General features: G+C 46.3%; 1 protein-coding gene across 1 annotated transcript; it reads right to left on the minus strand.

Annotated features, from left to right (window-relative positions):
* Positions 1-76: 76 nt before the first annotated feature.
* Positions 77-25,411, minus strand: LOC142037700 (TOG array regulator of axonemal microtubules protein 2-like). The gene is made up of 15 exons (XM_075042183.1): positions 25,380-25,411; positions 24,765-25,094; positions 16,844-16,929; positions 15,790-16,089; positions 15,084-15,319; positions 13,326-13,498; positions 12,027-12,073; positions 9,965-10,155; positions 8,838-9,015; positions 7,466-7,639; positions 5,209-5,350; positions 3,445-3,550; positions 1,413-1,648; positions 1,189-1,211; positions 77-738 (listed from the first exon to the last, which is right to left on the minus strand). The coding sequence occupies exons 1-15, from the start codon at positions 25,409-25,411 to the stop codon at positions 77-79; spliced, it is 2,916 nt and encodes a 971-aa protein (XP_074898284.1).
* Positions 25,412-26,537: the final 1,126 nt, after the last annotated feature.

Below are 26,537 nucleotides of genomic sequence, written 5' to 3' on the forward strand. Positions count from 1 at the left end.
CGGGCTCCAACACTTTTTTGTTGGGCTCTGGCCCCGCCCAATTCCCTTGCGGGCGGGCCGTTCCCCCCCTCTTGGCTCAACCCACCTTCAACTCGGGGGGGGGGGGGGTGTTTGCCCTATAAGGGCATTTCTTCAGATGGCCGTTCTGATTGGCTCTCCGCCCCTCACTCACGCTCTCCTTCCCTTCCCGTTTGCACGCGCATGTTAATTCTGGCGCTTCCTCCCTGTTCCCGCCAAAGGCATCTTCGCCCCGCCCTCCACCTTGCTGCTCGGCGCCATTTTGGGGCACGTAAGGCGGCGGTCTAGCCCAGGCGTTCCCAGACTCTGACTTCTCTGCGGCACCCCTGGCCTCCTCGGCTAACCCACCCACGAAGGATTTAGCTCGTTTCTGTCCCTCCGTGAGCGGGTCGGGGTTCGGAACTTGAGGGGACGAATCGCCCTCTTGCAGATCTTTAGGCTCAGCGGAATCGCCATCGCCTGGGGGGTGTAAAGTCTGTGTGGCTGCCCCAATTCCCAATTTCGGGGCGGCCAACAAACAGTTCTTTGCCGCCCTCCAGGTCTCCTGTTCTTGTATGGCCTTCTGCAGGGCCTGTACAACTTTCCCCCAAGCCTTAAGGTTTTTCCCACAAACTGAGGACATCGTCTCCTCGGCTAACGCTTTAGTACATTTATCCCACACCTCTGGGTGGAGAATATCCACCGGCTGGTCAATGACCCCGATACGTAAAAGCCTCGCAACTGCGAGAGTAAAATCTTTGGGTTTACAATCAATCCCCCATTGCTTATGTAATTGGGACACGACCTTCACAAGGGCTTCCATCCTCTTTGTTGGTCCTGGTCCGGGAGCATCCTCCCTCGACCTCCCCCGCCGGGCTGGTCCTGCAGCCCGTCCGACCGTTCACCCGTCCAGGCGATTTCCCGGGTTTCGGCACCACTTGTTGCCTAATTCAGGCGTGGCGACCTGGTTCAGGAACGGCGAGCTCCGTCCATCAGCTTGCAGACACCAATATGGTGGACAGCAAAATGGCCTTTATTGGTGATAGACACAGCATTATATAGCTTGAGTTTACAACATCACTTCCGCCTGCTTACGTCATAGACTAAACGCTATTGGCTATCCGGAGAGGGGCCCTAAATTTCCGTACAGTGCGACATCTTCCGACCGCCGAGCCCTATCTATCCACATACCATATCTAGGCAATGTTGACAGACTGTGAGAACAAATAGGCTGCAGTAGGGCAGAACCAGATAACAAGAGAAAGGGAGTGAGGTTGATCAGAGAATCTAATCACCGAGTTCACAGAGGATGCAGGAGAAATGGCCCTTCCCTCCCATCATTCCCCTTCTGCCTCCCATCCCTTCCCCCTACCACACAATTTAAGGTGAAGGCTATCACTAAGAGAAGAACGTACTGGACTCCAATAGCCATGAAAGCAGTCATTGCTCGTGCAGGAGTCACGGTCCCCACCATGATCCCCAGGGATCGATCGGCGGCTTTCTGAATGAACTCGTTGGAATCCCCCATCCTCTGGAGCAAGACCCGAGCAACCTCATCCACCTCGTGGTCCATGTGTTTCGTCACGGTCCTGAAGAGCTCTCCAAGAGTGCTGATTGCAAAGCGACACACCTTTGAGTGGAGGTTGTTCACCTGGGGAATTCATGAGGGGAAACGTAAGAATCACCTTGTAAAGAAAATCAGTTCCCCTAGACAAAAGTCCTAGGAAACAACAAGACTTCTTGCTGTGTCCAGGTGGAACATAAGAACATGGTAAGAGCAGAAGACTACAAGAACAAAACCACACTTACTCTGATACCAACTTCTTCTCTGGCCTCAGGCCCACTTATACAATACAATTTTAATGAGGCTGCAGGCTTAAAAATATTGTTTCACCTAGAACAAATTGTGCTACTCAGCCATAACGTACACTGCTTTGATTTTAGGCCCTTTTACTGAAAACAAACAAACAAACAACAAAATTAAAGCAAGGGCTGTTCTTAAACTATAAAGGTGCAATTCATAAAGACAAGATAGAGGAAAAGTAGTAGTTTCCTCCTATCAAAAATTGCAGCACTGGCAGTTTGAGCACTCAACCAGGAAACAGAAGATATGGGCTCAAGTCTACAGACTAATTCACAGCAGGAACTTGAGTCCTTCTGCAGCTCCATCTACTCAGGAGAACCCTAGCAGTTGGACTTAAGGCACTTCAGGATCCTGGAAATCACATGTAATTACAGCTGCAATCGGTGGGGTTTTACAGCATTCAGTGCTGCTCTGGAGTGATCCCTGCTTCCAAAAGGTTCTCCCCACAAGGGTAAGGAAGAAGCATCTCAGAGTCATGTGCTTCATTTGAAAGATACTTTGAAGGACAGACCAGTGATTCTTTCTGCTGGACTTAGTTGTGCCTGTTAATAAAAACGAACCATGTAAATGCTAGAAGTGCTTGTGAAAGCAAAATCTGGGACTGGAATGAAATGAAAGCTGAAAGATGTCTCTGCACATGACAGAGAGGAGGAAATTTCCTCAGAAATACAAAAGTGATATAAGAATCAGATGAGCTAAGCTGAAGGGGCTTCTCCTAACCCAGATATCAGAGTGGGAGAATCCGAGTCCTGCATATCTAAACAGAAAGGTTTGAAGAGTCCAACAACCCAAGGGGCATTCAAGCCTCCAGCGTCATTAAATATTAGATAGGGGGACTGATTTTCATGGAAATTAACTAAGTCTTACTGTCTTCTGCCAGCAAAGGAAAATTCAATGTATTTGGCAATCATGTAATAAGAGTACAAGGCAGCTGGTTCAGGCCAGAGACAAGTGCCAAGTCAGAAATATAGCCACAGATGTTAAGGAGCTGAGGTTGAGACCTCTCTGTTAACTGAGAGATGAGATAGTGAAGCTGTGTGCGACTGCCCTGCAAACCCCACAGCCAGGCCACTCCAAGCACCCAGTGGCTGCAGTGCAAAATTCCATCGGTGCACGGAGGCAACAGACCAATGGGCAAATTACCAAAACGCACACAGAAAGGAAGAAGGAGAAGCCATCATCAGGAAACACTGGAAAATAAAAACCTGCAGTCAATCCCCCAGGATGCTGGGGAGGAGGAGGAAGTGGGAGGAAGCTGGGAGGCAAAAGCTGCAGTGTTTAATTACAGCTTGGGCAGAGAGTTGGGCTGTGGCAAATCACCTGATTAGCGTCTCAGCTTCTGCATTTGTATATTGCATTATAATGACACCTAGCTCAAAGAGAAGAGATGTCCTACATACCAGTAAATATAGCTATATGTACAGACAGATCATATAGATAGGTGACGTAGCTGTTAGAAAAAATGAGGTCTAAAAATAGTAATGAAGGCAGACACTGAGCACACATGTAAATGAATAAGCACATATCTACTTTACACCCCATGTACAAGGTACATGGGACACAATTAAACATAATGTTCTTACCTCCTTGGTAACTGCCAAGGAAACATCATGAAGTCTACAGAGAAGGACTTCTGAGTGGCAGATAGCCAGGCGTCTGACGCTGAAGAGTCCCTTCATCTTCTGCTCCCTGAAAGGCAATTACCAAAAAGATTGATTTTTCTCACCACCCAAGAACTAGGCAGCACCCTCTGAAATTACCAGGGAGTCAGCTCAAACAAACAAAGGCAGGTGCTTCTCATACAGGACTTACTTAAATCACGGAACTCGTTGCCACAGGATGCTGTGGCAGCCAAAAGCATACATAAATCCAAAAGGCAAATAGATGGTTTCAGAGGGGATGGGTTAATTTGTGGCCATTCAACAAGACAGCCTTTCTGAAATCCCTGGCACACAAAGGCCCGATGTCACTGCTTCCTAGAAGCTGGGACATTGTGCCATGTTTCCGTTTCTTGCACCCTCTCTGTACCCTGTCTCTGAGACACAGTCCTGCCTGGCTGTTACTGGGCATTTTCCCTCTTTGCCATCCCCAGAGGGCAGTTCAGGAGTGAGAGTCTGCACTGCCACTCCATAGCTGAGTTTGCACTCTGCAGTCTAGTCGCCATGTCCACCACCACCCCACTCCACCCCTGCTGCCAAAAAAAGCAGTATGTCCTAGGAGATTCCACACCTGGGCAAGAACAGCCAAAACGCTGGATTTTCCAGAAAAAGACTACTTAAAATAACACCCACAACAGCAACATGTTATTTAAAAGTAGTAAAACCACGTCTCTTTCAGCACTTTCTTTGTGAAGGACCTGAGCTACATGAAGGCACATGACGCATCATGGGTTCACCAGGGCTGCAGGGCATGACTAGGGACCCATCCCCACTGGGGTCCCTGAATGTAACCCGGACCCCACGCACCTGCAGCAGCTTTCCGCACCTCACAGGGCACCAGACAGGAGCAGGGAAGAGAAAGGGGAGAGGTGCAAAACAAAGCAATCGCCCAAGGAGATGCATCATGGGAGATTTTTCATGGTTATCCCAGTATGAACAGAGCCCTAGTGAGTGTATGCTGACCCAGAAATCAAAAAGACAACCAGTATCACCTGAAATTTGTAGTGTCCTCCTGTCTGCGTCTAATTTCAGGACACACTGTGATTATCAACAAAACATCTTAGGCCCATATTAAGCAGCAAGGAGGAAAAAGTTTAATTCTAAAAGTGCAAGATTCCTGAAGGATTTTTTTTTTTTTTCCTTATCTTTTGCCACGAGCCCTTCAGGAGAAATGACAGGCCGAGGAACTCTGCACCATGTCTCAGTCTGTTTCTCAGAAATAGGAACTCCCCGTAGGCACTCCTGGGACGTAGGTGCAGTAGGTCACAGGGACGCCCTGTCTCCTGCTGCCAGCAGCGGGAGCAGAGATAAATCCTTAATCAGTCCCACCTGGGCCAGTGACCTGAGGCCCCCAATCTCTAAACTCAAGACAGCTTCCATCATGCTTCTGGCTTCAGCCAGCAAATCTTGTGCCACAACTTTCTCTCTTCCCTGAAGATTTTGTTTGCAGCTACATGGACCAGAAGACAAAGCTAGGAAACAGCATGGACCTGCTGCGGCTGTAGCACTGCTACAGACCAAGGCAAATAAAAGGCTGCTCTCACATCTTTATATTGTGACTGCTTTGGAGTGGTTTCACTAGTTCCCTTTGGACATCTGGGCTGTCTGGGCCCAGAGGCACTGGAAGTAATTGCTTCTAACTGAGCTTGACATTTAGAGGGAGAAAGACCGAACAGGGGGCTTTCTTACCAGTCATCACTGCTGAGCCACGTGAGCGCATCAAGCAGCCCCTGCTGTGGGTGAGGGAAGGGTCTGGCTTCCTCCGCGATCCCACCCTCTGGCTCATCTTCCTCCTCCAGGACGTCCAGAGCAATGGCTGGCAGCGAGATCGCTGTAAGGAGAGGGTCAGGCACCAGCTTCGCATATCCCCGGGCAAGGCACCCGGCCACCAAGCAGATTGCAACTTAATCTCCCAGCCAAGGTTACATACGGGTGCAAACCGGCATTGGTTCAGACTTCCCTGCTATCTGGCTCATTGCTTTCCCCAGCACCCAGACACCTCCGAGTCACCCCCAGCTGGGCACCAGCTTCTTGTGTAAACCTGAAAATTGCACACACAGAGCCAGCTCCCGAGTCCCTATAGGTACCACAGCCAGCTTGCAGTTTCCTAGTGCCACCGAGCTCACACACTGGGAGCCAGTGCCACCCAGCGAGACTTGCTACCCCAGGAATGAGCTCCTGAAATATGCACATAACTCCCTGTATCACCTCCCTGTTACCTGGAGCACTGGGGACAGAGGCACCCTGTAACTTTGAGGAAACACCTCCAGCTGCCCCCAGTGAGCACCAAGCCTGAACAACTGAGTCCCGCTGGGCTCGGGTGAATCCCCAAGGAGCAACCACCAGGGAACAGTGATACCTGACCCTCTAAATCTGACAGTGCCTCTGTTTCCATTTACTTCAAATATTCTAGACAGCAGGCAGCTGAGTGCACACACATTTTAGCATACTATTGGGAAAGTAGTAGTTTATGGATTTTGCTATTTTCCAAGCGTTATGAATATTTACTATTTCAGAGGTATCACTGGCTGTATTTTGAAGATGCTGAGGTGAGATTTATTTGTCATCAAATGTACTTGTTTGCAAACTGTGCAAAGCCTAAGCTTTCTCTTGTGGAAAAAAGCAATTTCTAGTGCAGATAGTTGTGACAAAAAAGCCTTCCAAATGTGAACCGAGAATAAAAATATGTAAATATAGATGCAAATTGTTGGCAAACGCACTCTCTTGATGATAAATATACAAGGTATAAAAAAAATCAGATGACAAATGCATTTGTTATGAAACCTATTTGTCATCAAAAGCACTGTAGGTCAAAAATTTCATGTCTTGCACTCAAAAGCTCATTTTCTAAAGTGTAGATGAAAACATCTGAGCTGTCTAAAAGTACTGAGTATAAATATTGCACAGAAACTAGATGAACTGCTATGGACTCTGTAGGGGTTTTATGCTACCTCACGTGTTCTACAAAGTATGGAGGATGGAGGAACTGTAAAATCAAAAACTATTCAGATGGGGACTAATTTGGATGTCACCAATATCACTGTCACTGACATCAGTGATGTCGCTGCATGAGTATGTAGATATACACATCTACATTCAATATGAATGGAGAGCCATGTCAGGCTAGTTCTGGTCAATTTTGAAAATCAGAGTAGCATCACTAGAAAAGAGCATTCAAAGTATCATTCCTAGCTCCCTTTTTCTTAACTCACACTACTCAGGATCATAACACGAGGTAGGCTACCCACAAAGGAGAGATGAGAATCACTATGGACTTGCTATCTGCTGTAGATTTATTGCAGGTAGCAAGCAGCCTGGGAGCACCAGGCAGCCTCTCCTGTATGTCATCTGCTACACACAGCCACTGTGTTTGGGTGGGGTGACAGAAGAGGCACTGCTTGTTCCCAGCTTGCATTGCAGGCGGTGGAATGAGAGAGGCTAGAAACCATTAAGCACTTTTAGGTGCAATAGCGTGATTGTACCAAGTCACTAATTTGCATGCAGAGACAACCCTTGCTGTGATAGCAGAAAAGCTGGCTGGAGAGCCAGGCAGCAGCACAGGCAGAGGGCCAAGATGGTGAGTGGCTAATTGATGATGGTGGTACGCATATGCGTACAGTTAGCACACCCTGCCAGAATTCACCGGCGCTCAGCCCTGCACTTACAGCTGCCTCCCAGCACCAGTGTTATATTTTGGACTATGGGTATGGGCAAAAGCTAGAGCTTAAGGCTTTACCACTACTTTATTCAGCTAAGCTTTCCAATGGATCTGTCAGCACTAATTGTTCCAGTATCGCCAAGCTGGAGTGGAACCAAAGCAAGTCTGCTTTCAGTCCTCAGGACAGGCTTTGGACCCAAGATCCTACCTGTGGTTGAGGAATGAGGCAGTTTGTGCTCATTGTGCAAGGAAAGAGCTGATGTGGGGGCTTCAGCAGAGGGGGCTCACCTGAGGACTTGCGTGGGAAGCTGCCACGCTCTCTGATGACAGGCACGCTGGGCAGTGAGGGCCTGTTGACCCGCTTCCTCAAGGCACTACCAACGCGCTCTCTACGTGCATTGCTCATGCTGGGGGAAGTGAACTCTGTCCCATTGACAGGCGGTGGCCCAAAACCTGCAGAGGCTGAAAAGGACCTTGTAAGTGAAGAGTGCTGGACAGGGTGGCTACAGGCTTGGAAAGGGCTAGAAAACTTGCTGGAGCTGGGTAACATCCCTTTGTTGTCCCAGACAACTCCAAGCATAAATAACAGTTGCCTTCTAATGTGGGACAGTGATCACAGAATCATAAAACAGTTTGGGTTGGAAGGGACCTTTAAAGGTCATCTAGTCCAACCCCCCTGCAATGAGCAGGGACATCTTCAACTAGAGCAGGTTGCTCAGAGCCCCGTCCAGCCTGACCTTGAACACCTCCAATGATGGGGCATTGACAACTTCTCTGGGCAACCTGTTGCGGTGTTTCACCATCCTGATTGTAAAAAACATCTTCTTTATATCTGACCTAAATCTACCCTCTTTTAGTTTAAAACTGAATGCAGTGATGCTTTCCCTAAGAATGAGGAAAACTCAGTACTGCTTTTCTTTTGCTTTCCTGTTTCAGAGGCTGGATAGAGAAGTTACATTTCTGGGGCTCCCACCTCAGCACTCCTCATCAGCACTTCACAAAATAATAGCAAGAAAAAGAGCAGATAACCTTGTCATTGCCCTTGGGCTGAGTGCTGACTTTTAAGTTCCCTGCCACTGCACTCGTGGTAGCGCATGCAGCAGTACAATCAGAGCCCGTCAGCTGCAATTAAGTCAGTAACACTGCTTGCTCATGTGGGTAAAACATAAGCACTGGCTAAGGGCGCCAGCATGGCTCTGCAATGCAAGCTCCTCAGCAAGGAGTGCTGTGACCAGGATAATCTGTCCTATCACGTGAGCAGGATCTTTTGTGTTTTAATTAGAAATGGTTTCATTTTGTTTCTTCCAAGTTGCACCTTGGTTGAAAAGCATTCTTTTGGACTCATCCATTCCCTTTTCCTGGAGGCTACTCTCAGTTAGAGAGTCGGCAGCCCCAATGTAGTTTGCAAGACAGAATTATCTAGCCTGAAAGACTTTGTAGAAGGGGGGAAGGTGATAATCCGTGACTGACTCAGGGTGGGCCACAGGCAAGACACTTCATACCTCTGTATTTTCCTTCGGAAAATGGAAATAAATTCTCTTCTAATTTCCACTTAGATGCAAGTGTAACAGCCTTCCAGTCTGATTTCATAGACACTTGCACCACTATGCAAATAGCAAGCAAGTGAACAAAAAGGCCTACAACTATAGCAACCACTTACTTTCTTCAGCTGCATCCCCAGGGTCAACGCTCTGTGTAGGGAGTTGCAGGGACTTTTCCTTTTCTCTCTCTTTCTCCTTCTCTCTCTCTTTCTCCTTTTCTCTACGCAATAGCTCCAGCTGTTTCATTCGCTTCTGGTCTATTTTCTTCTGAGCTGACTTAGACAAGGTAACACGGATCTAGTCGCAAAGGAAATACATCATGGGGCATAAAGAGAGATACACAAAGCATACACAACACCTCTTCAGGAACACAGTGGTATAGCGTCATAGTCTTTAATGCAGCTCCATATACATCCCAATAGTTTCAGAAGAACTCCTCCTTTCCTCACTGTGGCATACAATTACACCAAGTTATGTATAACACTTTACTACTGTAACTTTCCACTGGTCCAAGACACTGTTTCTCAATCTATGTCAGGAAGCCCTGCTCGAACTAAGAGAGTCAGGAATGCTCCGAGATGTAAGAAGAGCTCACATGACCAGCGAACAGGCAGTTCAGTTCCCTCAGGCCAGGGTGGGGGAATAGAAACTATCTGCAATAACCAGCAATGAGAGGTAATTTGCTGCTTCCTAACACTCACGGCCAGTAATTGCAGCTGCTTCTCACTTCCTTGCTTCTGAAGGATTCAGCTGCTCTCTGAAAACACATGAGTCCAAAAAAGGAGTCATGTGAAAACAAGTTGGAGAAACATTGGTCTTAATGAATAGAAAAATTGAGAATGAGAGGGCTGGGAGATACAGCAAGAAAGGTAACCAAGGAAAATTAAGCTCTCCCATTTTATTTTGCAGCCTTGCTTACACTCAATATTATAATCTTTGCTTCTGTGCTTCCAAGCATGCACTTTGCACATGTTCGCTGATGTGTAACTTGCTCTGCCATTCAGATGTGCTCTAAATTGGCCTTCGTACATAAAGAATGCTTCTGGCATAACCTTAGCGCCATCTCCCAACCAGTGACTTCTGTACCAGTGAAAATGCTCAAGCAGTTGCTCTGCAGCTTTCAAATGTATTCCCAAGAGAATCCACTCCCCAAGAGAGGAAGACTATGATTTTCAGTGACATTTTGTGCTAAGCACTGAACACTCACTGAAAAGGAAGCCTGCTCACCCCTGTCCTTAGCCCTTACCCTTCCATTGCTGTCCTTCAAGTCGTCGTCACTCAGAAGGGGAGCGCTCATGAGATGATCCATCTTCTCGGCCTGGCTGGGTGGGAGGCCAGTTAACTGGGGCACGGGTTCACATAAACGTCTGGGAGACTTCATGCCACCAACAGGTTGATGCTTGAGAACAGGCAAGACGGGTGCCAGAGTCTGGAGCTCTAATAAGACATGGATATAGCTTGTGTATGAGAAAAGCGAGGTACATATGACCTCTCCAAACAGATGGAGTACTACCATACTGCACTGGCAGCAGAAATGACATTACTCTGTTGGCCATCAGACTCAAACCTACTGCATGATAAAGGCCTCAGCCCTTGGCTTCTGGTGAACAGCTAGCTGTGTTTGATAGAGAAGAGCAGAGAGATGGAGATTGCTCTTGCCAAAAAGGTTCTTATCTGTTCCTATCCATTCTGATTTTAGTAAACATCCTCTTCTTCCTAGTTACTAAAAGAACTCCTGCTTTTTAATGGCTATATGCCTTTGTAGAGGTAAGAATCAACATTTCCTCCTCTTCGCTGGAATATTTTAGAGGGCATTTAGAGAAAAGCTTAGGATTGCTAGAGTGTTACCAAAACCAGAACTGTGTTCTTGAGGTTAGAGAATTCATTCTCCCCAAGGAGTTTCATTCCAAATTGCAGCAGATCAGCCCACTTTCTGGGCAGCCTGACTAAAGGCTGATTTTCTTAATGGGAACAGCACAGTGCAGCTCCTTCTGAAATACTCTCCAAACAGAGCTGTTAAAACTCAGAGAACTAATCATTCCTAACATGGCTTTGCAGATGATAAAATCATGTGATAGCCAAGCAGGAAAAAAGGAATAACTTTCTTACATCAGGATTTTTTTCCCTGCAGAATGGTCAGATCAATAATAAAAGAGAGAGATGGTTTAACAATATAGCTCATTTCTAGTCCAGAATGTATCCAGCAAAACTGTCACCTTACTTAACTCAGCAGTACTTCTCCCTAGTTGCATTCAGCATACTAGCTGCATACCAGTAATAAAGGAATCGTTCCCATAAGCCCGTTGGGAATGATTATTTGGCGGAACTAACACTGAGCTAAGGGACCAGTGGATCTTCTGCCTTCTTCTGCACCAGCAAAATTATTTGTTAAATTCTCATCTCTCCTATCACTACAAACCCACAGATGGCAAAGGGACAGCAATGGTGTCAGTGAGGTTTTCAACTTAAAAGTATTGGCTAACACAGATGCACCAGACACCACATTTTGTCTCGCAGAAGTCTTATTACTAGTAATAATGCAAGGTGGGGAGGGGGAGAAGCCAGTAGGCATCTCCTACCCCAGCCTCCGTTTGCAATACTGACATATGCAGATAGAGTAGGGGAAAAGATTTGTAATCATAAAGCTAGCATATGTGGTTTGAAGTAAATGAGTTGCACAGAGGAAACTTCAGTTCATTACTCAGGATTGAGTTTAGGCTTGTGCTTTAAGAGGATGGAAAGCTCAGATCCTGCATAGGCTGGATCCTTTTTTGAGTCTCTTTCTCTGGAAATGGAAAATTCACAAGGACTTCCTATCACACAAGGTTTCACTATTTCTCCCAGTGCAAAAAATAAGCAATATTGATGAATCTACTTCAGATCTCAAAGGGTTTGGTTCAGAAACTGCACCAATGGAAGGTTTTCTCCTTCAAGTGTAGGAGGAAGGAGTGGGAACATTTCTCATTTCATGTGAAATGCCTCATCTTTCTCTAATCTTCATGACATTAGAGAGTGTGCAGGGGGACAAAAGGTATGAGCATGAGGTAGAGGAATGTTTTCTTTTCCTACTGTGCATTTCCAGGGCCCCAAGGTACCCCTCCAGCTCCTGTCATTCATAACTCCATGCTGGAGTCATTTTCACTGGATCACCAGAGCACATTTCCCAGTGACTGGGTTCTGGGGGAGCCGTCTGAGCACACCAAGGAATTAAAAAAAGTTACAGGATGGTTTTCAACCAAACTTTCACAATGCCACCCATGGGTCAGGATTCCTATTGTCATTTTAGGACAGCCATGCCTTGTACCTACCTAGAGATTCAAGGGTCTTCTCTTCATTGCTTCTGCCTGATCTTGGCCTTAAGAGAATTGAGGATAAAAGAATATATGAAGAGATAGAAAAAGAAAGGGGGGATAGCATTAAAGGAGGCAAACTTTCTTAGCATGGTCGTTCCAATGAAGGAGCAAATGCAACCCATAAAACCAACAATATGCAAAGTTGATTAATTGCCATTAAACTTTCAGTTGCTGGAGTCACACAGAGCTCATCAAGCTCCAGCTGAAACACAGGAGTCATTCTTCAATTTGGGCCTTAAATATCCAATTTTGCTGTCTCTCCTTTTGGAGATAAGTGGCTCACTGTTACATACATCCTTCCTGAATCAGCAAGAGATGTTAAGCCAGTCATAAGTCTGTATTGTGGGCAGCTACCTTTATACTGCTGCAGAAGCCTAACTTTGCCTGGTCATGACTTCAACTGATGAGAGTATCTTGGTTACACATGGTAATACCACTGCTGTCTCCTGAGAAGAATATTACACCTCCCTGCTCTTTCAAGAAGAAAAAGGGGTTTTTCCAACTCAACTGGTAGGTAAGGATATTCAGATTGCGCTTTAAAAGCCATGCTGAAGCTTTTAAATTGGAACTATATTTCTATGACTCCTTATTTATTGTTATAACTAGGATAAGGTTGACAGCTAGATTTCCCCGTGCATATCCAAGCAAATATCTTTCCATCAGTTACAGCCCTGTAACTGTTCTCTAGCACCTTGCCCCCTTTGATCTTAAAACCATATGTAAATATTAAACGTCTATAGGATTATACATCTATAAACTGAGATTTACCTGGGCTCTCATTTCACAGTGAAGGCCCAGACACGACACAGAGAAGTTACGACTGACATTTACAGAAGCAGCATCTGAATTTGCAGGCAGCTATACAATAGCCAATATTTGCCTTAACATATTCTTGCAGGTACAGAAATTGGCAGTCAAAGATCACACACAAAACCAGATGCTGTATTCAGATCCATGGAATACAGTTCCCAAATGGCACCACAAAGATTACAGAATGAATCAGTATCAGAGTCCGGCAGAGGACCTGCTTTTAAGGTCCTCTTAAGTCCTGCTTCCTCCACACCCCCCCCACCCCTGCCCTTAGAGTGTATGATGTTGGTTTTGACATTGTGCTGGATCATCATATATAAGAAAAAATTGTGAATGCACAGAAGTTTGCGTAAACATATTGGAAAGCTGACTGTGAAAAACAACCTCAAGAGACAAGAAGTGTGAGGTGAATGGCATATTAGAGAGGCGGTCACCTTGGCTTACCTCATCTCCAGACCCTCTTGGAAAACCAGGTGCTGAGAGCTTGGAAGAGGCACTGCAGCACTGCCAGGAGCCCCATCAGATGGTCTTGCTGGCTTGGAGACAGGGGGAATCAAAGCCACTCTCATTGACTTCTTCCCATCTCCACCACTGCAAGGGAAGGGCAGCGGGGAAGCCTGGAAATAGTAGAACACAGCACTCAGCTTGAGCATCCAACCTTCCCCCTTTGATGTCTCAAAAAGTTTAGCCATGCTTTTAGCTAGGACTTGGCAGGAGAAGAAAAGTAAAGCTGGTGGAGCAGCTTGGCCTAGGATGGGCAATGGGAAGAAAAGTGGTGAGGGAGAGACCATGTCCCACACTGTTGCCAGGTCTCTCCCTTCGCTCACCTCTCTGGCAGTGGCTGCATTCCCACCTGACATCCGTCTGCTTGGCATAAGGATGTTCTGGGGTGCCATTGCCTCTATTAGCCTTTCTGATGGTATGGGAATGGGTTTAGATCACTATCCTCTCGCTGTCCCTAAAGCGCCTACCAGCCATTGCTGAACTCCAGCCAAGTCCCCACAAAGTCATTTTGCACGCTGTCAAAACTTGCTTTTTTCAAGCCCGTAATTTTTTCCGCTCCTGCCCTTCCTACAGTCCCCAACCAGCCTTTCGGCCCAGATGCTAATGTGCTCTCAGGTTGCTTGGTTCTCTCCAGCTTCCACGCAATCCATCATCTCAAGCTCACTGTCATTTATGAAGTTCAGCAGAGCTCCCTACCCTGCTGCTCTGTGTAGGGTCTCCCTGCCTGCTGAAATTACTTCAGGCTCCCCATGCCATGGCTAGGAAGGGGGGTGGAGGGAGCAGGGGCAAACGCATACCCTTCCTTAGTATCCCATCATTCTTGTTACAGCTAAAGAGCCAAATCAGGACCTGTTCAAACTCCAGTGAAACCAACAGAGTTAACGTGAGGGATACATTTGGCCCTCTATCTGCAGGGCTGAAATAAAGTGCGCTAGCCTTATATTAGGTATCCTGTTTACAAAAGCCGTTATTCATCTGCCTTCTCCTCCCCACCATGGCAAAACAAAAACAACTGCAGCTTCTGCCCCTCCTGCAAAGGCAATTGAGTAGATGGGGTCTGGACTCCATTCCCCATGGCCAGAATTGCCAGTTCCCATAACTTACCCCTGGGCAGACCCATGGGAGAGGATGAAGCTGCACAGAAGCTGCTGAACTCCAGAAATATTATTCAAGATAACTGTGCAGAAGGACATAGCTGTACAACTCAAAAGCTGAGGCAACCTAAACTTTAGTTTGGAGGACTGCCTGCTCCAGCAAACATCTTTTTCCAACTAAAGCAGACAGAGCTGATATGAAAAGCCACCAAGACACTGGTGGGTCTGCAACAGTAACTGCAATGTACAGATGGTTCACAGGTACATGTATTTCACTAACTGTAGAAGGATATGCTTGACCAGATTAGACACATTTAGCTGCTCCGACTGGTTGCTGGTGTTTTTTCAATCATAAAACACAGCGGGAGCCATTAAAGAGCATAGAAACTATTTAAAGCCCTCTTCTCCCACTGATAGATGTTGAGGACATGAAGTCTGCAGTACACGTGTTGCAAAGACAGCCTGAAGCGTGATGTCCAGCTGAGCTCTTCCTTGGCTCAGCTGCTTCCCTGGGCTCACACCACAGGGGAAGAAGATCTCAGAGCTCTGCCTACAGGAAATAAACTGAAGATCCATCACATGTGATATGGCTTGGTTTCCTTACTTTATGTCCTTTTCCCTCTGACATCAACTCCTTGTTATTCCCATCACTGTCATCACAGCCTGTGTCGTTTTCCCCATGCTCCTGCTCTCCGTTGCTCATCCTGCTGGGCTCTGAGAAAGGAAGGCTGTTTGGGATGGGAGACGTGGACTTGGAGGTTACCAGGAGCCTCTGGGAAGGTGACCTAGAAACTACTGCCTTCAGGGTAACCCCCTCACAGTCACTGCAGTCAGTCAGGCCTGCAAAGTGGAGACACAAAGCGTAATAGAAGCAGCAATACAAACTTAAAGCACCTGAAGCTAGATATTTCATCGGACAGATTTCTTGGAAACTTCTAAATAACTGCACAGGGAAACATGCTCATGCTGGCAGCCACTTGAAGCAGGCCAGTGGACAATACTTTCCCACTTCCACAGAGCCACCAGAGGAACACCCTGGTCCTCCAGGCTCTTGTCAGGCAACAGGGAGCCCACGGACCTGTACTTACACAGAATACCTCTCCTGCACGTACACCCTTCTGCTCCTCTCCCTGCCCCACAGTTGTACACCCTTACAGCAACAGGAGGGCTACACAGGGGACCGAGAGCTGGGCAGGTTATCGCAGGGGGGCACGTGCAGGGGAGAAATGTTCACTGGGAATGTGCGCTACCTCTGTAGGCTGGGGAAAGACCCTTCTTTCCACAAGAGAGCATGCAGGCTCCCACCTTACCTCTCTGTGAGGCTAACAGGTCCTCAGACATCATCCTTGTCTTCAGCTTGTCCTTGATCTGAATGCTTTCCAGGGCAGCACTGCTCACATCCCTCTCTCGGGGGTCCTGGGTCAAGGCTTCGTGAGAAAGGCGGGGGAGACATCCTCCAGCCCCAGTGCTGAGGTCAAGCATGCTAGCCTTGCTGAACCAGCCAGGCACAGGAGAGATCGCCCTCGGGTGCACAAATTTCCTAACTCCATCCCCATACCGTGAACTGGGCTGCTTCTTCATCTGCGTTGTTAATATGGACTGAAAAGAAGCTGTAGATCAGGTAAAAGGGAACAAGTGAGCTAGCTGACCTCGCATATTTACAATCAGCCCATCTAATGAGTGAGGCATTCAACTTTTTTTTAATCATTCAGAAGATCAGTTTGGTTTTAATTTTCATAAACTAGCATCAGTTTAATTCTTCTGAACAGCATTGAGCTAGCAAGCCAGGAGAGAGAGGTTGAAGGCCCCACTGGTAAGAGGGAAAAAAAGATTCCCATTTCAGGACTTGGCTTCTGTGAAAGCTACCAATAGACCCACACGGTGCTACTGGTTATTTCTGGAAAGCATAAAGACATGTCAGCAAGTAGGCAGACCTTGCCAGTGTTTCTACAGCACCATCCCATCCCCAAGGTCTGATCTGATGGGCAAGCAGAGGAAGAACTGGGAATTTACCTATTGCAAGACCACATATTGATAGCAACGCTAGGAACAGAACTCACATCTCATTCCCATGCCAAATTTATAGCCAGTTGGGCCACAGGCCCTGTCCTGGCTGGCAGTAGTAGTGATTTGGCTACTGTTGATAAAGGAGAAAGCACAATGAACTAGTGACAGAGAGATGTGATGCCATGCATACCACTGGAGGAGGGCAGGATCATCTGCAGAGCTCTGCCAGCCACCTATTCTGACACGGAGCCAGCACATGAGGACTGACCTCCAAGGACCATTTCTCCCTGAAATCGGGGGGGGGGATTCCATTTGGCTGAGGCCACCATTGCATATTCAACCCCTTTCCATTCTCACCTTCTTCAGTGATCCAACTACTGCCACAAAACTGCAAGTTCGAATCAATGCTTCCACCTCGCAGAGCTGTGTATCTGGGTTTGAATCTGGGAAAGGTCCCGTAGTACAGAGCAACAGAGGCGTGGTACTTAGCCTTAAAATAAGGACAGTACAAATACTCAAATTTGCAGCATTTGATATAGAGAGGTAAAAACAGACACCCTTTCTCCATAGAAGACTAACACACTGTGCTGGTTTTGGCTGGGATAGAGTTAATTTTCTTCATAGTAGCTAGTATGGGGCTATGTTTTGGATTTGTGCTGAAAACAGCCTCAGTAATACAGGGATGTTTTAGTTACTGCTGAGCAGTGCTTACCCAGAGCCAAGGCCTTTTCTGCTTCTCAGCCCACCCCACCAGCGAGGAGCTGGGGGGGCACAAGGAGTTGGGAGAGGACACAGCTGGGACAGCTGACCCCAACTGACCCGAGGGATATCCCAGACCATATGAAGTCATGCTCACCCTATAAAGCTGGGCGATAAAGAAGGAAGGGGGGCGGGGGGGGGGGGCGGGGGGAGTGGTGTTTGGAGTGATAGTATTTTGTCTTCCCAAGTAACCACTAGGTATGATAGAGCCCTGCTTTCCTGGAGATGGCTGAACACCTGCCTGCTGATGGGAAGTGGTGAATTAATTCCTTATTTTGCTTTGCTTGCACATGCAGCTTTTGCTTTACCTATTGAACTATAGCTCAACCCATGAATTCTCTCACTTTTACCCTTCCAATTCCCTCCCCCATCTCACCAGGGGCGAGGAAGCAAGCGGCTGTGTGGTTCTTATTTGCCAGCTGGAGTCAAACCAGGATACATACCAGCACTGACCCGCACTCCTGACCGCTACAACTGTCTGTTTGACTGCAGCCTAGTCTGCCTGGGGTGGAACGGCCGTTCCAGCGCTACGGCAACGGAACGTTCTACTAATTTGCATACGTTTCTGTTGGTGGCCCAGCCAGGACTTACAGAGCTCTTTCCTTTCCTTTCAAAGGGCAGGCAACCCACAACAGTCGTTAGGATTTGGCAATGTCTAGGAAGTAGAAGCTTTCCAAAACTAGTTTGAAAGTCCTTTGTTTCTGTAATTCCCAGTCAATTTGGGGTTGGGGTTTCTTGGTTTGTTTATTTCTCATCACAATAAAGAAAGTAGGAAGACACAAACAATGACTCACCAGGTGTTACACTAAAAGAAGGTTTGCACTTTGCATTAGATGTCCCCAATATTCAGTGGGCTTATTTGATTACTGTATTTGTATGATGCAAATTGTCCATCCAAACAGTCTCCTTGTAGGGTTTAGGGTTTATTTCCGCGGGGTCCGGACGATAGAACACCAATATGATGATTAAAGTCACCCCTTTATTGAGCCTAGCTGATCATTCTTGTACACTTCTCTAAGTTGTTTAGAAACTCTGATTGGTTGCTGCATGCAAGCATTTGGTGTCCACGCGCACAAGCATAAACGGTGATTGGTTACATCGGTACTGTCCACGCGCACAAACGTAAGATAAAGTTAGTTATACCCGCTCTGTACACGCGCATAAACATAGGACATAATTGGCCGTATTAATTAGAGCATGCAAGACTTGGCTTAGTCCAATTGGTCAAGATAAGCCCCTGAACTGAGGTTGGTTGTGCCAAGTTCCCTTTATCGTGGAATGTGCACCTGTGTTTTTCTAACTGGGATCTTTCTTTTTCTATCTTCTTGTTTAGTCTGTTCAAAGCCTTCTAAAGGCGTCTGGAACACTCTTGTGACCATGAGCCACCTTCAGGCCCGATAACTAAGTTCCATATAATTGAACCCTACATCTCCCCCCCCCCTTTTTTTTTTTGGTTTTTTTTTTTGTTTCAATTAACACAGCCTTACTTGATCTATCAATTAATTTTTAAACACGTTGCAACATACAAGGATGGACCATCTTGTACATTCTTGTGCCGTCTTGCTCCGCAAACTCAGCCCAGCAATCAGTAGGTGTCAGCTTTATGTAGGCGTCCCCACGGAGGCAGCTATGGTCTTGCTGTACACCAGCCTGATGCGCTTTGGAAAATCCCGGTATTTATATATTTGTAGAGGAACGGATTTTAGCACACGTGGCCAGCGGGTGCCAAAATCCGCCTCATCTGGAAACCTATGACGCATGCGCTCGCTGGCCAGGCGCGCTGCACGAGTCATAGCCATCTTGTCTATTTGTTCATGGGCTTTGTGATGCGGTTGCAATGCACTGAGAATTTTGATCTGTTATGTTAGCCAAGATGACCTACGCATTAGTTTTTGGCTGAGGTGGTATTCGTATTGCCACACCATCTATGATGCTCCGGATGATGATGATCATGTAAATTGAACAGAAGTCCATTGTGGGCTTGCACCTGTGAAAACACAAGCATAATCTCGCCCCAGGTTATTAATGAAAAAGTGGACTTCCCCATTGCTCTGTTTCTAGATTCTTAACTAAGTCAATGACCTTACCTCTAATTTTAGTTTTAACTAACTCACTCTTTTTTTTTTTTTTTTTTTTTTTTTTTTTTTTAAAATGACTACATATCAGGGTATCTTAAAACTAGTTCCACACTCGGTTCTTAAGAGTAATGTTTCACCGAGTGCTGGCCAATATTAAATCATATATATATATATATATATCTGCTATAAGAACTCTAAACTGCTTATTCTCTATACGATTAGGTATAGGTTAGTAGGTTAGTTGGTTAGTTAAATGTCTATTATAATGGTTACACACACAAAAAAAAAATTTTTTTTTTTTTTTTTTTGACTTTCCTTTCTACCCACTCGCACTAAGATACATATCTAAAGCCGGTATCATACTCCGCGTTTTTCACACGCATTCTTAATTTCCACATTGACTGCCGGTCTCCGTCGTGATTTGTCTAGTCGGTCTGTCTAGGGCTTCGGGACCTGCTGATGTCTCCGCTGCCTCTTGCTCTCGATCTTCTGAGTTGTTTGTGTCATCTGGTCACTCAATCCACGGCTTGACCCATTTTGCCGGTACCCAATGGGGCTGTTCGTTACCTGTGGAAACACAAGCATACCCTCTTCCCCAAGTAAATAATTTGCAAGGTCCCTGCCATTGCTTTAAAACTGGATCAAATACTGAAACCTGCGGCTGATATTTATCAACATTGTTGTTCTCACACATATGCCTATTAATTGGGATCTGATCCTCAGTGCCACGTGGCTGTAGCCAATTCAAAACATACAGTGCTTTACTTATTAATTCTTGAGGGGTACAATGCCGCATGTCTTCCCCTGTTTTTAAAATGTTTAAACGAGTCTTTAATGTCCGATGTGCTCGTTCAACGATAGCTTGGCCAGTAGAATTATGGGGTATGCCAAAATTATGAGCTACCCCCCACAGCTGTAAAAATGTTTCTAATGACTGTGCGCGATATCCCGGGCCATTGTCTGTTTTAATTTCTGTTGGTACTCCCATGGCCGCAAATGCTGCCAATAGGTGCTTAATTACGGCCTTGGCATTGGTTGATACATGAACAGTAGCCCACATAAGGTTCGAATATGTGTCAATAGATACATGAATGAAATTTTATCTCCCAAAACTGGGATACTCCGTAACATCTGTTTGCCAAATTTGCAATGGTGATAATCCCCGGGGGTTCACCCCTTGTGGTTGTAAGCTTGGAATATTCGCACAGTTTGGGCAGGCAGCAAGAATAGCTCTGGTTTGTTGTAAGGGAAGATTAAATTGTCTACTCAGCGCTTTTGCCAACTGATGGTAAAATTTATGGGATAGCAGCGCTTGCCCAAACAAATCAGGCTTGGGTGTATTAGAACGAACGTTTGCATTGGCTACTACCAGTCGATCTGCGCACGCATTACCTTCCACAATGAATCCTGGCAACGTTGTATGACTACGAATATGATCGATAAAAAATAAGTCTGTCCGTTTTTCTAATAGCATCCATAATTTCAAAAAATGTCATAAACAGCTGCTTATTATTTACAGTTTTTAGCAAGGACCTATGCATACGTTTGACTACCCCAACGACATACTGAGAATCCAAAATAATGTTGACAGGTGTTTTATCCCACCTTTTGAAAACAGCGCATACAGCTAATAGCTCAAGCACCTGTACTGACCCCTCTGGCAAAATGACTTCGGACTTCCAGGATCCGTCCTGAAGATACACAAATCCCGCTTTACCCGTTCTGCTGCTAGCATCAGTAAAAAACGGTAATGGCCTCCAGCGGCTTTTCGCTGCAAATAGAGCGTGGTTCCATTGTTAACATTGTTTTAAAGAATGGGTGAGGGGGGTAGTGATTATCCACTTCCCCCTTGAAGTCCAGCAGAGCTACTGCAAGACAGTCATTTTTCATCATGGCATTATTCACAATATCAAGTGACATAGGTAAAATAATTTTGTCCATTTGCCTCCCTGAAATTTGTATTGCCCTCACCCCTGCTTTTTGAATGCACATTCCCAGAGCTTCAATTCTAGTGACTACCGTTTTTGACATGCTAGCAGGCAAGAATATCCATTCTAGTATTACCAATGGGTTTTGTTTCTGTCGCTCATCCCACTGACCCAAAATTCCCACAACTTCCTTATCTGAGTTATATACATATAAATTCATGGGTAAATCAGGGATATATCTGCCAGACATAGATGATGTAATTTTTTGCTCAATTGCTGTCAAGGCTTGCTGTCCCGATGCATTTAGTTGTAGTACAGAAGTTAAGCTATTGCTGCCCCGCAATAAGTCCAGCAGTGGTTGTAAGTCTGTATTTGTGATACCACAATAAGGCCAAATCCACTGTAGGTCTCCGACAAGTTTTTGTACATCATGTATATTTCATATGTCTTTGTGTAGCGACAGCTTTTGTGGACAAACAGAGGCTTCCGCAACTTGCAAACCCTAATATAGTGTTAACGGTGTTCCATCTTTTTTAAACCTTGATCGACAGTCACTGGCTTTGTGTCCGAACTTGTCGCACTTGTTACAGACCCCAGGAGAGTTTGACTGACTGCTGTTAGTTAGTGCTGGCATAGATCGAGGCTGCGTTGCTATGCGTTGGGGGCACGCACGTCTCAAATGCCCCGGTTGACCACACCGATAACACGCTAAGGGGTCTTTGTGTGGGCCGCGGTCTCCTTTTCCCTGTTGCACTATCGGTCGTAATGCTACCGCAAGCGCTGCAGCGTGAGCTTCAGCATGTATTTTAGCTTTCTCTTGTTCCTGTATCAGAGGTAAGCGATTACAAGCCTCTATGACATCCACTAATGTAGCTGTACATGGAAGCGACGCAATGATTTGTCTGCATTTTGCATTCGCGTTTTGAATAGCTAAGTCCTTTCCGACCGCAGCTTTCGCTTTGGGGGTTAAGGTGGGCGACGCATCGACAGCAGTTTTTAAACGGTCAAGGAATTTCATGTACGGCTCCTCTTCCCCTTGTATGATTTGAGAATATGGTGGGACTGGTTTACCCACTTGGGGCACCTCTGAAATAGCTTCCAGAGCTAGTTGTTGTGCCAATTGTAAAATCTCTGGTCTTAATGCAGCCTGAACGGGACCAGTAGCAAACTGTCCCATGCCAAGTAACATATCAACACTGACAAATGCAAGTGGATTTTGTGCCCCAGCATCTAAATTTCTCACCTGGGCTTCTTCTGCTTTCTGTCTCCACCGATCATGAAACAGCAACCTCTGAGTTGGTTCAAAGAACATTTCCACCAAAATCTTTATATCCGCTGGCACTAAGGTTTGTGCCTTAAAAAATTGTTGTATCATTTGTTGTACATACTTATTGTCTATTCCATATTGCATGATGGCTTTTTGCAGTTCTCGAACTGTTTTCCAGTCCAGAGGCGCTCATTGTTGCTTTCCTCCTGGTTCAGTGAACACGGGAAATGATCCGATAGTAGGTGGCAGTGTTATTCCTTCTATAGTGGCTTGTTCAATAATTCCGCGCCAACGTTGTCCCGGCGAAAAAGACGGATCGCTGGGTGGTGGTGGTGGGGGTCCTGCCCGGGCTGGTTCCGTGTTTTGTAAGGGCGGGTCTGTTAGCCGTCACATTCCTTTGTATCTATCCTCGTATCTCTCTTCAGACCCTTTTCCCTCATCAGGCATTAATTCCCCTTTTTGTACACACAGGTTAATCAGTTCTTGCGTTTTATCCTTGAGGGATTTTTCTTCCCCATTGCCCACCATTTTAGCAAAAGAATCCATACTTTCCACGATCGCAGTTACTGCTTTCTCATATTTCTTTCTCGTCAACGGCTGCCCACCTTTACCCCCGTCTCTTTTCCGCATTTCCTCCAGCAATTCTAACATTTTCTCTTTTTGCTCTATTATTAGAGTAGCCAAGTCCTTGTTTGCATTATTTGAATCAGGGTATATGCTCGGTATAATTTGTTCATGTTGAACGGTGGTACCTGGGGGCTGTTTTCTTGTAGGTGGATTTTTACTCAGTCCCTGATTCTGTAGGGTTTCCTTTAATTGTACGGTTAGGGAGGCTTGGAAACTGTCAGATTGCTGATTAATATCGGCAGTCCCAGGGAGTGGAGCAGAAGTCAAGGGCACAGGAGCACGCGGACAAGCTCCAAAAAGTCTCTCTCGCTGCATTATGTTTTTCTCCCCGCTTTTCCCTTTCGCTTGCGGTTGGAGAGAGAGAGCAGCAAAAGCAGACGCAGATGCTTTACGATCTGCTTTCATTTCTTGCAGAGTTGTCTTAATCAATTTCCATAAAGTTGCAAGACCTTTAACTTCTTTAGACCCGTCACTAATTTCATCCCATAGGGAGGTTCCGATAGCTTTCCAGGTACTAAGTTCAAAAGCCGTACCAACACTAATTAAAAGGTTTCTGTCCTTTTTAATATCTGTCTCTGTTTTTTCAACCAGCCTCATAAATATCTTTCCGGCTGCCTTTTCTTTCGCAGATGCTGCGATACCCATGCCGCCCTTTTTACCAACGTAAGCTTACGATTTACCTGCTTCTCCCGAGCAGTGTTGTCCTGCTTCTCCCGAGCAGTGTTGTCCTGCCTCTCTCGAGCAGTGTCCGGCGCTGTCTTTCAAGCCACCGTGGTCCGCAGCAATTCCCCGCCTTTTCAGTAGCATTGCCTCTTGTTCCTCTTCGGATCACGTCGGGGTCACCAAATGCAGGGTTTAGGGTTTATTTCCGCGGGGTCCGGACGATAGAACACCAATATGATGATTAAAGTCGCCCCTTTATTGAGCCTAGCTGATCATTCTTATACACTTCTCTAAGTTGTTTAGAAACTCTGATTGGTTGCTGCATGCAAGCATTTGGTGTCCACGCGCACAAGCATAAACGGTGATTGGTTACATCGGTACTGTCCACGCGCACAAACGTAAGATAAAGTTAGTTATACCCGCTCTGTACACGCGCATAAACATAGGACATAATTGGCCGTATTAATTAGAGCATGCAAGACTTGTCTTAGTCCAATTGGTCAAGATAAGCCCCTGAACTGAGGTTGGTTGTGCCAAGTTCCCTTTATCGTGGAATGTGCACCTGTGTTTTTCTAACTGGGATCTTTCTTTTTCTATCTTCTTGTTTAGTCTGTTCAAAGCCTTCTAAAGGCGTCTGGAACACTCTTGTGACCATGAGCCACCTTCAGGCCCGATAACTAAGTTCCATATAATTGAACCCTACACTCCTTTTTTCTGCTTCATTATTACACAGGTTTATTCCCTACTTTCTTTACTGCAGAGACACTCAAAACCAACATAAACATGGCCTGCCTCAAAAAAGAATTTCTCATCTTGGCTGTTCCTGAAAATTCAAAATTATACACAGCATGTTTCCCTACCCCTTGTCCTGACCAATATCCTCCCCACTACGCAGCCTCTGAGGCTGGGCTCTCAGCATGAAGATGCACTTGTACAGCATGAAGAATAGCTGCTGCACTTGCCAGCATCTCCAGGGTCTCGTGATCAGCGCTTTGAATGCAGGTTTTGTACACGCTCTGCCTCCCTGAGCCGAGCAGCATTCCTGGGCAGTGGCACGGCCGCTGTAGGCGAACATCTTCCAGGCAAAGGCTGCAGGAACGGGATTGCAACAAGCCCTGGATGAAGAAGTCTCCGGTCTGCTGCAGCCCTTCACCTGCTGCGAAATCATCTTGTGTTTCCATGGCAGGGGAGGCAAGGGGCTCTTTGCAGATGAGAGTCTACTCGATGTGCCGCTGGTCGCTGGGCCTGATACAACTGCTGGTGGGTTTCCCAGCAGCATCAGGAGCCTATATGGAAAAATAACACTGCTAGTGCAAGTGACAGCCACCGATCCCTGGCATTGCCCCGCATACAGGGGTTCCTGCATATGAAACTGCTCAAGTCAGGTGGTGTTAAAACAGCATAGAAATATATTCAAGCTATGCATTTTCCAAATTCTGTCAAAATCATGGCCACAAACTCCAAATGCTGGAGGAAGACTGCTGTCGGCATAACGGGGGAGACATAACTCCGCCCCAGCAGCTGTTCTCCCCATGGCTGTATGAGCATGGCAGCCGAGGCAAGGCTCTCACCGCACCCACTGCTGCTGGCCCCAGTGCAGCATGCTGGAGTTGTTCCCACTGAACTCGGCACTGCCGCTGCAGCAGGAGCATCATTTCACACATTTGATAACAAAGAGTTTGAAGGCCACATTGGACTTGCCCCAAGAGCAACCAAAAAAATGGGGGTTAGAATCATTTGCTCCTTTTTAATACAAATGTACCTGGATTTAAGGGGGGGGGGGGGGGGGGGCGGCACTGGGCTAACAATACTGGAGACTGGTGTGTAACCCCTATTCTCTAGCACTTTCCACCCATCTGCAAGATTTTTTCCATAGAAAGGGATAGGTAAGATTTTATCACACATCCATGGGTAATTCTGAGCCACAATTTAAAACACAAGCCAAATACTGCCAGATCTGCCACCAAGTGGGAAAGGAAGGAGAAAAGCGGTTGAAACAACTGCCCTTGTAGCTAAATTGCCTGCATTTATAGTGTTGCCGAGTTACCTATAGCACTTGCAGCACCTCAGAAAGCCTGAGGCTATGGCATAACGCATATTTAGGGATGCCAGCTATCCAGAAACTATATGCCACGCTCACATCAACAAATGCACATCCCACAGGGCCAGTGGAGTTGTAGACGGTGTTACAGGGCACAGGTATATGAGAGTAAAGGAAGTTTAGGCTTAGCCCTTCAGGTTAGTGCTATAGCAAAACGTGACACTCATCAGCTTCAGTCCCTGCAGTCTGTTTCCTTACCAGTTTGATTTCTTTCACTTCAAAACTCTCTATAGAGATTTCTTTTCACCTTCCGACAGACTTTAGTCACTATACAGGACTTGGGCTTCCTTAAACATATCAGCCCATTTCTTATGGCCTAAGTGAGAGGTAAGAGGGGATTTTGCAGAGCGTGCCTTAGGATCAGAGGTCAGAATGGTAAGCCAGCAGTAAAATTCCTATAAACGTCAGTAAGTACAGAAGGATGCCAGTGTGAACCGCTTTTGAAAATCCACTCATGGGTGCCTCCAAAGCTCTGCAAACAGAGCGACTATCACATGGTAGCTCAGTGCAGCCAGAAGGATCAATCACAGACACAGTTCAGTTAAAGTATTACAGAAGGAAAAATGCCTCTGTACTCGGTGGAAGCAAAGGCAGGTCCCTATTCATTTGTTCTGTAAGCTTAAAACAA

This window comes from Buteo buteo, chromosome 12 (assembly GCF_964188355.1).
Source record: "Buteo buteo chromosome 12, bButBut1.hap1.1, whole genome shotgun sequence".
NCBI lineage: Eukaryota > Metazoa > Chordata > Aves > Accipitriformes > Accipitridae > Buteo > Buteo buteo.